At 40.1% G+C, this 13,444-nt stretch overlaps 1 protein-coding gene across 1 annotated transcript in view; it reads right to left on the bottom strand.

Moving 5' to 3' along the window:
• Positions 1-13,444, bottom strand: part of ACER3 (alkaline ceramidase 3) — a 54,947-nt gene that overhangs the window by 22,404 nt on the left and 19,099 nt on the right. The window contains exons 2-5 of the mRNA XM_080576368.1: positions 13,332-13,442; positions 6,390-6,442; positions 3,009-3,061; positions 119-200 (exon numbers count right to left, since the gene is read on the bottom strand). Coding sequence (XP_080432494.1) covers positions 119-200; positions 3,009-3,061; positions 6,390-6,442; positions 13,332-13,442 — 299 coding nt within the window. The remainder of the gene's footprint in view (positions 1-118; positions 201-3,008; positions 3,062-6,389; positions 6,443-13,331; positions 13,443-13,444) is intronic.

The raw sequence follows: 13,444 nt of genomic DNA on the forward strand, positions 1-13,444 counted from the left end.
GCAATTTCTCCTTCTTGACTGGAAGTGGGGAGATTCAGGACTGCCTGTGTAACATTCCATCACTGGCAGGAAACTGTCAACATACGGGTGAAAATGCCAAATTAGAAAAGCTACTTACTATGCTGACTACAAAGCTGTACGTTATTAACAGGAAAAGCAGTGGATAATTGACTGTGTTCTTGTACTTGAAACATTCATACCTGGAACAGAACATAAAGGAGAGTGATAACATTCATCACTTACCATATAAAGGCTGTGTTTTTCAAGGTATATTATAACGGAATTTGTGAGAAAATTGATCTAAATGAGTCTTAGGCCCTTCAAGGAATTGTAGCTGCTCCAATAAAGATGTGTCATTTTAATGTGAAAAACCCACACTTCTACCAATAAATGTTTTTCAAAAAGTCTATTGCAAAAATAATAAAAAACAATAAGCTTATGCATATAAAAAAAATAAGCCAGTCAGTGGAAAGAAACTGGTAAGCAGAAGCATTTTTTGAAGGTGCTTAAGGGGTGATAATGGATGACAAATTAGAAACAAGTTCAAAATGCAATACAGCTGTCAAAAACCATGACATCTGTGAGCTCAAGTCAGTGTGGGAAAGGGACTGCCTTACAAAACAGCGAACTCTGGAGATCTGGTAAAACGCAGGCTGCTAACAGCTTTACCACAGCCACAGCGCAGTAAATTTACTAGGTCAGGTACTGGAGGAAGTGGGAAGTAAAAACTGCTAATCGCTGCCAGTATTAATTAAAATTAGCTTCACGATCTGTGTGCTGCACTTCAGGTATAACTGTGCTGGATTTACCAGACACATCCCAAAATCACAGGGCGGTGGAGGTTGGAAGGGGCCTCTGGAGATGACTGGGGCCAACCCCAGGCAGGTTGTGACTGTCTCCAGAGGAGACTTATGAGGTGGGCGACCTCTCCTGGAGCTCTGTCACCCTCACAGTCAAGTGTTTGCTCACTTTCAGCCGGAACTTCCTGTGTTTTAGCTTGTGCTCGTTGCCTCTTGGCCAAAAGAGTCTGGCCACATCCTCCTGACGCCCTCCCTTCAGATATTTATACGCATTGCTGAGATCCCCTCTCAGCCTTCTCTTCTCCAGGCTGAACAGGCCCAGCTCTCACAGCCTCTCCTCACATGAGGGATGCTCCAGTCCCCTAATTATCTTTGCAGCTCTGTGCTGGGCTCTCCCCAGTACGCCCAGCTCTGTCTTGTACTGGGAAGCCCAGCACTGGGCCCAGCACTCCAGAGAAACAAAATTTTTCTCACAGTGGGGCCTCACCAGGGCTGAGTAGAAAAGGAGGATCAACTCCCTCGGCCTGCTGTCAACACTACTCCTGATGTACCCCATTGGCTTTGTTGGCCACAAGGGCACATTAATGCCTCATGGTTAATTTGTTGTCCACCAGGACTCCAGGTCCTTCTCCACAGAGCTGCTCTCCAGACCATAACTTCATCAGAAAAGAAAAAAAGTGAAGAAAACAACCAACAATATCATTTTGTGCTTCTCAAAGTCACCAAATCATCAGGGCTGGAGGAAGATGTCTGTATAGCTACGAGTCACATCTGCCGACTTTACTATTAGCTCCTAAGAAACAGACGTCATCAGGGATGAATAAAAGGAAACAAAAAATGTGTAGGAATATCTGGAAAAAATAATCAGGACAGCACATTGCAAAATGGATGGCCCAAGTAATTGCACAGCCTGAGAACCACTAGGACTGGATGATGTATGAGGGCATGTCCTGGGCAGAACCACCCCGCCACCTACTTTCAAGAAAACCATAATGATTATTAAAGGCCTCCCGAGCTAAACATGAGCTCATTCTTCAGAGCATTTTAATTACTACCAAACAAACACACGTAGAATCTTATTAGGGCTAGAAATACAGTAACAGACTGCAGTGCTTTTGAAGATGATAGAGTAACCACTGCACAAAATGAGCATGATTATTTTTTCAAACAGTTTTTTAAAGCCTCTTCTCATCCCTTCCCCAATCACATTCAAATCAGACAAAAAATGCAAAGGCAATTTCAAGGAGATCGGGAGCTACGATGGAAATATTTCCACTAACAGAGGCATTATTATTCCGGTCCTGAGCTTGCACAAATCATACTAACGGATGAATCACAAACTGATGGTAATTTCCACAGATGGAGGTTCAGTCCTGTAGCATCCCATCTCCACTGCAAGCTACCAGTAATCTTCACCAAAGATGCTCCAATTTGCAACAGCTGAATATTTGATCATATGTTCAAAAGCAAAAAGACAATTATTTTCTGTCTTGAACGGGTTGTTTTTTATCATTTGGACTTTCCAAGTGACAGAACAAATTGTGTTAAATCCAGGCCTTGCAGCAACAGGCAAAAAAAAAAGATAACTTACTGTACCTTTACAGTCACCAAACACTACATTATTCCTGAAATTAAATGGTAGAAAACATCTTGGCATGGTATTAAGCAGTGACGCATGTTCTGAAACACTTCTCCACATGCACTCAACTCTTCAGAGAATCTTTTATTTTTTCAGATGAGTGAAAAGCAGGTTTAACCAGAAATCTGAAATTTGCATTTGGAGTCAGACTACATCATAGAACCATAGATAAAATACCAATAAATTAACATGTTGATAATTTTGTAGGCATTACTGAAGTGATTTTATTATGTCAGCTGTTTACACACCAAGTAACACTGAGCTCTGGTTGTATACAACACAACTCTTTAATGAGAGGGTTTTGTGTTGTTTTTGTTTGTTTATTTGTTTTACTGCTAAACAAACACTGGTTAAACATCTCTAAATTAGCAAAAACTAGGACTAAAGCCAGCCTGGTGCTCTAATGGCCAAGTCCCCAAGCTGTGCTGCTGACAAAACTGAGATCTCATTGAAATGAACAGAAGCTTCAGTGTCAGCCTCACTATACGCTACATTGGGCTACACATATTCTATATAACCAAAAGGTAGTATTTCAAAAATATTCAGAATAAAACATTTAACATACTTACAGGCAGTAGACAAACACACAACAACTGTATATCATTGGCAGCTCATCCAACAGCTACAAAAAGCAGAGACATCAAAACATGAAAACTACTTTTAACTGACACGCTTGTGAAAGTTAATTAAGGAGAGAAGTCTTACGAAAATAGGAGTTTAAGTCATTTGGATATCCACCTTCTTGATTGTACTTTCAGTATGTGGCAGTGTCAAATCCTATTCAGCTACTGAAATTTTGCTGCTTTAATAATTTTATTACAACGAATCTTTTGAAAACTACAATTGATTAAAAAAAAACATGCCTTTAAAGAATCATGATGTTTTCACTGTTCATACCTCTTTAAGCATTTATAATTAGTTTTTAGAAGTCAATTTGAATACGACCACACCATTTACAGCCTGCTCAATGCAGTCAGCCACATTTTCTTGCTTCTATGCAAGCTTCACACAAAGAAACTCTTTACAATATCATTTTTCCATAACGTAAAACAGAACTTTAGACCTTTTAGGAAGCACCTTGTAATGTGCTTGAATGTTTACTTCCTAATTTTGGACATTTCTTATGTGGATGAGTGAAGACCTGCTGCCTTTGATTTCTAACACATCCAGCAAATTATACCGAGCCACTTTGAATTGTTACTCCCCCCCCCCCCCCCCCCATGATTGCCTCTTTTCCAAGAAAATCAAGAACCGGATGCAAAGAGATTTTGATCTTGTTCCTCCATCCCGCTGGAAGTTGTTGATGGCCATGTTTGTACAGCAACTCCCTTCCCAATACTGGTAAAGGGTACTTAATGAGGTCACAGTCATGTTTTCCTGACTAATGAGACACATTAAGAGCAATACCAGCTTACGGAAACCCTTTCAGAGAGCCAGCCTGATTCTGTCCCAGTTGGCAGCATTGGTCTAACTGCACAGGCAAAAACCTCCTTTTAGTTTTGAGCATTCATACTGGAAAAAAAAAGTGAGCTACAGAAGCAGAGAGATGAATTATTCCAAGCTTGAACTACTAGCTTTTCTTGCGTTTGGTCACAGAAACTTCAGGAAATATTGCACAATGCAGCTAAACAGATCTAATGACCAGCTGCCGCTGCAGGACAGGTCTTAATTCTTCACCCACACCCTGGCTGCTTTTCTTGAGCTAGCAGTCCCACTTGTCTGACCCACAGCGAGCCATTTCCAACAGGCGTCCCAGCACACATCTAACTTCGCAGAAAAAATAGGTTTAAATCCATGAATTTGTGCGTTATATTGTCAGGGACTGCAATAGGTAGCACAGAAAGTATCAGGAAGACAAACGGCAGATGAGGCTGTCAGGCGTGTTCGGTGGCGCTTTGCCATCAGATTAGTTCATCTGTGCTGTGCTGCCTTAGAGAGGAAAAATAAGCAAGAGCTGAATTCAGCTTTATACTAATAATTATTACTTAGAAATTGAGCAATATTCTTACTGAGCCCGACAGGAATTAGCTGAAGGATTAATTCATGCAGCTCTTGAAGAGTCTGGGTGATTTATAGTCTCGCAAAAGAAAGAAGGCAAGAAGAATAGGAAATATAGTAAATATTTTCAAATTTGGACAGCTGTGCACACACTGCATATACTGATAGCTTCTCAGGGACCTTACATTAACAGCAAAAAGTCTTAACAAATCCTAGCTAAAATTTGCTTGCAGAAGACAATGGCTTCTGTAGCAAAAGGAATTCATCCCTCCAGAAATCCTGTCAACAGGATGTCTGAGCACAGAAGAGACATGTATAGGAGGAAATCTGGTGCGCTGATTTAGCTGGTTAAATAAGCATTTTGGATCCCTCGAGCCACAATCAAGCAATATTCCCATCAAAAGAAAATTAGAAGAAAAGAAGGTGATAAATTCAGAAAAAATATTCCCAGCAACTGCTTTCAAGAACAGAAGCTTTCACATTTCTCCTAATTAAGCTATCTGCACACCGAACATTTACAGTATTAAGACTGAAACAAATGTCAAGAATTCTCTTACAACAGCTACCAATGCTGACTTTGAATCATAACGAGACAAAGTGGATGAAGAGAGATTATTTACTGGTTGAAATATTTCCTCTGTGGTGATTCAACAGTTAGCAATCAGTGTTATGGGCCACAGATCTAGCTTGGCTGCCAAAATAATGTGTGTGCTTTCTCTATCTCACACACAGCCTTTTACTCCAGTGGGAAAAAATGATGCAAAACCTTGCTGCTCCCCTCTTCTCTGCTTCTGTCTGCCCGTAACATACCACAGGTCACAGGACCTGTGGTTGTTCTGAAGCGACACCACAACTGTGTGGTTAGCAGCATCAACTCACGTGGATTAAAAAAGCCTCTACACGCAGGGAAAAAAAAATGAAAGAAAAAGAAAAAACAGTGTTTAAGCCTGGACTATTTTAATGATCCAGAGTTCAGTGTGGCTTTGCTCACCTGCATCAGTACAAGAAAGAGGACGTGCCTAATGCTCTCTGAGATGCCCTGGGGTCTCCAGTACAGCCACTCAAGGCTGGTGGGTGTGATGTGGGGTCTAATGGACCTGCGTCTTTGTGGGATGGCAGCTGGAGGCCAGGCAGAACACTCCTGTGGTCTAAAACGGCACTGAACACATCTTTCTTTAGGAAAACTGACATTATTCAAGAGAAGACTTCCTGGAGAATGCCTCAGCCCAGCTGACCGGTTCCCTAAGCTCCACTGACTATGGTAGGAACAGAGATTTCTGGCACATGCTTTTCTATGAAGGCTTCTTCATTTTGAACTGAATCCCACTTCTTCCTTTCTTTGATACAAAGATGAATTTCCTTAATTTTCTGAGACCTAAAACAGGACAAGACACTCTGTCCTTTAAGAAAATGGTTAATACCAGAAACAAATTTACATGCCCAGTGATTTATTGCTGAATACCTTCTGCTTGAGAGCAGGAGAGAGAGGGAGACTCAACTACTGCTACTCAGAAGATACTGACCTCAGTATCTGTGCTACAGGTAGATCTAGATCAACACAAAATATAAGAGAAAACAGTAAAATGAAAAAAAAAGCCTAACAATAGTCTGTGCTGCTTGCTGTCAAACCACAGCTGCAGGAATTTTGAAGTAACAGCGTGACTAAGAAGCTAACTGTGATTTCCCAAAGGATAAAGTGTTGTCTGCTAAAGTAAGCAATAGATTAGAGCTCTTACTTTCGGAATACATACAAGTGCATATTCCTCTACATCTATCAGTGGAAAATACCTAATGAAATAAAACCATGCAAGTTTTCTGCTACGAGTAGGAGTCATACAGATGATATTTGAGGTGGATGAACTCCTGTTACACAGGTTTCCTCCAGTCCAGACATGGCAATATGACTATGCAGTGAGAAACACCACAATTTATAGCTACTTAGCAGTACTCACCTGCATTTCATACTTCAGGGTCATGTGGAAGCACCAAGATCCCAATCCCACAGCTGAAAATGAACCAAAACCATGGTTATAACACAAGACTATGTAGAAAAATCTCAGGTGAATTAAATTAAATACACAAAATTTACTGGGGAAAAAAAACAAACCATCAGCATCCCACTTCAGGGACACAAATCCGATTTTCCTTGGCTGCCTACTTTGTCACCAGTGATATACTTGGATTTTTGGGGGTATGGAGTTGGTTTCCCTGTTTTCTACAAACTGGCATGATCTCACTTGAGAGTAGGAGTGGAGGGAACCAAGAATGAATGTATTTTTATTTCGCCTCTTTTTTTTAGTACGTTAAGATTTATTTGACTCAAACCTTCTCTAATGGAAAGCATCGTTCACACACAGTAGTCCTGAAAGTCTGTGATATTTCTGCTTATTGTACAGTTTTAAAACGTACATTTTACAAGCAGCTTTTGGTCAGCGATAGAGGCAGAACCGAACTGTTATTACAACTCAGAGAATCAGAAATTCAGTGTACACGAACAAAACACATGCAGTATGGTTTCATTTTGTGAAATGAGATCACCATTTCCAAGATTTCTTCTTGGAAACTCAACCTTCTATACGATGCATTTTATCTGAAGTACTTTCAACTCTGAATTTATCCGGAAATTAATTTATGAGATGATGTATACTTGGCCTATAGAGACTTGTTTTTTTTTTTCAGTTAGATGAAGACAATGTGTCTTGGAAGTTAGATTTCATTATTTAGAGCAAAGCTGATAGAGTATTTAATGTATCCTTCATTACTTTGAAATGTGAAAAATTAAACACTCTCATTAAGCACTAGCTCGTTTCTATTTTTGCAGGAGTAAGTACATTAACTTGATGTCTTGTCTTCCTTCAAGAAATTAGGCTTTACCTCGGACTAGTTTCAGCAAAAGCCAAGTATTTCCCACTCAGTCCTTGATGGCTGGGCAGTGCTGCTCTGTGCCCTGCTGCAAGATTATCACCTCCTTTTCCATGCACAACACCTAGGCTTCACCGATGCATAAACCGATCACGAGCCAACAAACAGTGCAGTTGGTAAAGGATTCCCCAGACAGCTGATTGACATGTCTGGAGATGTTCCTTTACATGCTTTTAGACTAGAATTGTGATTATATGCACTCGACCAAAGCATATAATTTATAAAAAAAAAGCATATAACATACAAAAATATTTCCAAACAATAAGCAATGTTTGTTTTCACCTTCATTAAGGTTTTAATGAGAAAGTCTCCTAGCTGTATTTCTAGGTAAACACAACAGATTACAACCATTATTCACTCTGAAGAAAAAACACATTAAGATCATCATTAAAACAGCACCACCCATTACATTACCCTGGCTGTCACTGTGATTTCAGTATCTTCATGATACAAACCCTCACAATTTATAACAACTGTAATGCTCAAGTATGGACAAAATCATTGCAACTCAAAGAAACTGAGATTAATTTTAAATTAACAAAACATCTCGTTAGGTTTCTTTTGTTTCCGTTGTCACTTTTTAATGCTATTGGGGATATAAATCTCAACAAGCTGTTGCTGAACACACTCCTCCCCTTCCTGCTACATGATTAGCAGCAGTTATTTCTGGCTTGTTTTTCCTCTCCACTCTTTGTAAAAATCGAGGACGCTGCAGATATTAGTGTTTCAGGTCATTAATCCCGGGACTACAAATAATTTCTATAAATTGTTAATCAAAAAACTGCTGCGTCTGTGTCCTGATCACACCGAGTTCATTCTTCAATTATGAAAGTTTGCCATGCACTGGAGAACTATGCATAAAATAGTTATCTAAAACAAGAAAAGTTTAAAGGGAATCATCACAAGGCCATTCTTAAAATAAAAACCTCTACTGGAAATGGCTGTAATTCTGCTCACAGCAGTCTTGATGGAGCATTAACATCTCCTCCAACCCTGCTGCAACTGGGCACAGCATCATCTTTACAAAGAGATGGTTTAAATGATGCCTCAAATGTGGTTCTTCACTTACCCATTTATACCTGCTTACTGCAAAATAACGCATAAAAGCTAAAGCTGAATGAGCTAAGAACCAAGTTGCTGATTTTCAACCTTTGGCTTGTCTGCTGGCTTAACACAGAACTGTAAAGAGCTTCATGAATCTGGTCAAAATTTAAATAAAATTAAAAAAAAGAAAATGCATTAAGATGATGAACCCCAGTGTACACTGAAGCAGGTGATGCTCTGCCTCACCGACACTACCATGCAACTTCTAAGCTTCAGCAGAAGGCAACTAATGTCTAGAACTGCACACACTGCTGAGTTGCTGTTCCGTGGCTTAATGTATCAGAGTTCAGTGCTGAAACTTTTCAGAAGTGAAAGGAGGAAACACCTATAACGTGCCAAATACTGTAAGGAAATCTTTACTTCCTCTGATACGCTCAGAGCCCATCACCTCTATCTGTGAGGCTTAAAGCAAACTGACAAGGGGCTTGACACATATTTCTCTCCAATAAATAGTGGTTTATTACTTAAGCCTGGATGTCTTTGTGTGCAGCTTCTACGTGCAGATCTACTGGAATGCAACTATCTGCAGACATACTTTTTATCACATAATAACTTCAGGATCAAGGCATTTCTAGGGAATATTGGCTTCACAAAGCCACTGTTGCCATGAGATGTTCTACCAGCTTTGTAACTTTCACAATGCAAGTGATCACGATCACAGCAATTACATCGGTTTTCAATAGAAGCAGCTTCCCCATATAGCCACTGACGAGCTGAGCAACAGGTTTGTTCCTTATCTGGCAAGCAGAATTTACCGTTTTTATCTCCTTTTATTTCCTTTTGGAAAGGAGCTCAACTCACTAAAAACTTCCTAGCAATTGGGAAGGTTAACACCATCTGAAGCAACACCATTTTGTCTATAGCTGCTGTAACTCATGGATACTGCACGTCACTCAGCATTTATACATCAATGAACCACTCCAGTTATAGGAGATATGCAGAAATATATACATATTTATTTTACTGTCCTCAAAACACCGAGATTTCAAGGCAATATCCATACTAGAAATAATTATGCCTGAGATCAAACTCCAGATACATACCACGTAAACTCTCAGGTTTTGAATCTGAGAGTGACCTTAATAAATTTGAAGTTTTCAATAGCTTGAGGAAGAATTAGAGGTGTCACAATCAACTGTAATTCTTTTTTGATATAAGACTGTCCATCAGCATTCAGAATTTATCACAAGCCTAAGCCTTTATAGAAAAATCAGTTTGTTAGGATTTCATAGATGTGAATTTAAGCTGTACAGGTCCTATACAAAAACATTATTAAGGGCAGGGTGGATGTTAAGGGCAGGCTCCAGATACAAACACATTTATTTTGGTATCTACACATGTACTAGGTATCAACAATACATATAACTGTCTGAATCCGGAGCTGAAACTGAAGATGAACAACAACATGCTGCACCATAAACAGCCAAAGAATGAAACAAGAAGAAAAAACAGAGTTAAATGAATTATTTTCATTGAATTATTTCGCTTTCTACACTTAAAATGGTTTCCCCTCCACTGCTTAAGAGACTGAAGTGCCCCTGGTGACTCCCAGGGTACAGCTGGGATCTGGCCCCTTCCAACCAGCACCTTCCCCGAGCAGCTCCCGGGCACCATCCAGCAGCCAGAGGAGCCCTGAGCCTGTGCCCGACAGCGGATTTGTACGCGGTCACCTCGTCTGGCAAGCTAAAATGAACAGACACGGGCCGTTCCACGCTGCTTGGCTTCAGATCTCAGGAATGCTCCTGAACACGTCTGATTTACAGACACCGACGTGGCCCGTGCACCTCCTCTTTGGCTCTCAGGTAACAATAAGGGAATTAATTTCAGGTCAAGGACTTCTAACAACTAATTTTGCAGATATATAATTTCAATGGAAATAAAGTTCGGAAGTAAATACAAATATATTTAAATTAAGACCCTCGTAGAATATAAACCGCTTGGGAACTGCACAGGTAGAACCTGATAAAATGCCACAGCATCAAAATCCCAAACATCTGCAGGTGCTTTGAAGCAGCGACAGTCTGATTTGTCCTACCTGCTTCGTGAGATGCAAAATGCTAAAGTAATCGCTTAATTCTTAATTCTTAAGCAATTCTTAAATGCTTAATTGCTTATTCTTAGCAATTTTAGCTTGATTATTTTCAGCAGTTCTCCAAGGCTTAAAAATCTTATCCAGCTTCTGTTGAGTTCACTGACAATATGCCCTTTGAGCTGAAGTGCAGCAGAAACGAGGGCTGAGAACAGCGTGCTGGATCTCAAAGAACTTGCTGAAAAGCACAACTCAGCCTTGGCACCAGCACGAACAAGGAATTTATTTAAACAGCTACTTAGAAATCCCCCCTCTTGTCCTGCCAACTTGGGATCTTAGCACGTACGTGAAATGAACAGTGCCCTCCTAATTCAATAGGCGCTCGGTTCGAAGAGGAAAATTGTAGGGTATGAAGTGAAGCACCGAGCACAGCGTGATAAAACACAAAGGAGCTGACAATCAGCTAAATGTCTGGATGCATCCAAATGAAACAGCTGATCTGGATCACAACAACGTCTAGAAACAACACTTCGTATGTTCTCAAATGCCAACAGATGGAATTGCAGTGTCCGCTTTGACAGCTGTCTTAACTTTTTGTAAAATCTCAGTAATCACTCAAAGTTGTTAAAGCCTAACTGAAGTGTCCACCTCCATCTTCATAGCAGAATCGTGGAAGAATTTCTGCTTTAACAGAACAACCCACTGGTGTTATTAGCTAGTTAGAAGTTCTGCTCTGTGGTCTTTTAATGAAGCATGGTTCCTGAAGTGAAATCAGCAGTTTTGTGCTAAATTCACTGTTCCTGTATGGATTCGGTCTATTTCTTTGTTAGAAATTACTTACACAGAGTGAAATCTGTTAATAAAAATGAAACTGTTGTAAGGAAAATGCATTCTCTTGCACTTTCTCACAAAAATATATTTCTGTACACTTACCCTCTCTTCTTACTCATTCCCATGCAGAGAATGCTAACAGTCTTGGCATGTTTCAACTATATTTAAAATTCTATTTATCTACTCATTTGCTGCTGTATTCGATAGTAAAACACATGTTAAGAGGTTTGTGATTCCAAACCATCCTGCTCCTGTTTTTCACTGAGAAACGATAAAGCTGCCGACATTCCTTTACATTTTTCAACTGCTGTAAAACAGCCCTGCACTGCCAATACTGAAGCGGAGACAAAACAGAAGAGGAACGTTTTGGAGAGCGACCTGCGATGTTAGGTCCCAACAGAAGAAATGAAAGTCAAACCACATGAGCATTAACACTTCAGACAGTAGTCAAAGGCTTCTGCCCAGCCACAGAGGAGCAGAACTCATCTGGAGCTCAGGACTGCCCTGTAGCACCACTGCCAAGTCTGCAGGTTGAGCTCCCCTTCACAAACACCAGGAACAGTACAAAAACTGTTTAAAAAATTATGTATCATAAACAAAGACAGAATTTGTTTGTTGTTGACTAAAAACAGTCACATTAAATGGTACGCAAGAAGCCCATTGAGGGCTGGAAATCCTTCTAGCAGTCTTGGTGCGACATCCTGATATTCTGTTCAAATACTGGCATACTTTGTCCATCATGGAGCATTACTGGTGGAGGCAGCCACAATTTATGGTGAATACTGAGACTCAAATGCAGGTTTTTTTCCATTTTTCACTTTAGAAAGAATGGCAGTATAGGATACTTTGGTTCAAGAACAAGGGAAGAGCCAACTGCAAGAAGTGCTTAGTTTCATTCTCTGTCTTTTAAAAAGGAAAAAAGGAAACTTTGACCCTCAGAAATTCCTTCTACCAAGCTATTTTATACTGGGACAAAAATGAATAACCATAAAACGCCTACAAACGGCTATTTGCAAAGTGTTCAGAAACTTCCGTGGCTGTACATTGCTGCTGCTTTTCTTTCACACGTATTAGCAAAGCTGAACTGGGTCTCCAAGAAATTGAAAAACCCTGAAGTTGTACCTAGCGTACGTTGCAGCTTCATTGGCATCAAGAATATGTTTAGCATATGGGTATCTGCTTTTCAGCAATGTTTTTATCTAAATACATGGGTATGTCAGTCGCGGAAGTAACACTTAGAGTAAACCAGTCTCTCACCACTGAGAAGACTGAGGAAAATTGCTTCCCCAGAGATGGGAGCTACAGCAAACACAGAAATCCCGTGAAACACAAGTTCTGTGAAATCCACTTCTCGAGACCAACTGCCAAGTCTGAATCATCTTAAAACACCTCCTTTTTGCATAAGGAACGTGATTTTTAGTTGTATGATTGAGATTCTAAAGGGAGGTGTTTCTTTTCTGCATTTTGCCATTTTAGAAAGAAGTTCACTGATGCCCCAATGTCACGTTGTTCTTCCATCCCAGCAAAGCTTCCTGAATGCGATGGCAGTCAGGTTGTTGGGTGGTTTATGCCAAAGAATTGAACACAAATTGCAACTCGTGAAAAAATGCTTTTCAAATTCCTCTAAGATCTTTCCCATTTGTTGTATTACTCTCCCATGGAAGTACTGAAGCCCACACTAATACAGCATTAAACCATTTGAAAGCAGGACCACGCAACCTCTGTAAACCATCAAAGAGCACTGTGAGCAGAGATGCACTGAGCAGGACTTTAAGGGCAGAGAAGGACCACTTTAAAACCTCATTAAGTTATTTAGTGAACTCTAACTTCATGCCCCTCCAACAAATGCCACTTCTCTGTAAACACAAACCTCAATTTTATTAAACCGTTAAAGTTTCCCACACGCAGTATTTGGATTCTAGTACTCGGTTTATTCACATTCGGATATTGTTCATTGCACATCTGGGCTCTCTTTATAATGAAAGAGCAAATTACGTGTTACACATACCTGTAAGACACAAATAGGCAGCTAAATACCGTTTTTCAAGGCCATCTTTATAGGTCTGAATCGCACCATAGATTGGAGGTAGAATGAAAATCAGGTTACTCACTGTGTTCCCT

This window comes from Anser brachyrhynchus, assembly GCF_964034855.1.
Source record: "Anser brachyrhynchus genome assembly, chromosome: 1".
Lineage (NCBI taxonomy): Eukaryota > Metazoa > Chordata > Aves > Anseriformes > Anatidae > Anser > Anser brachyrhynchus.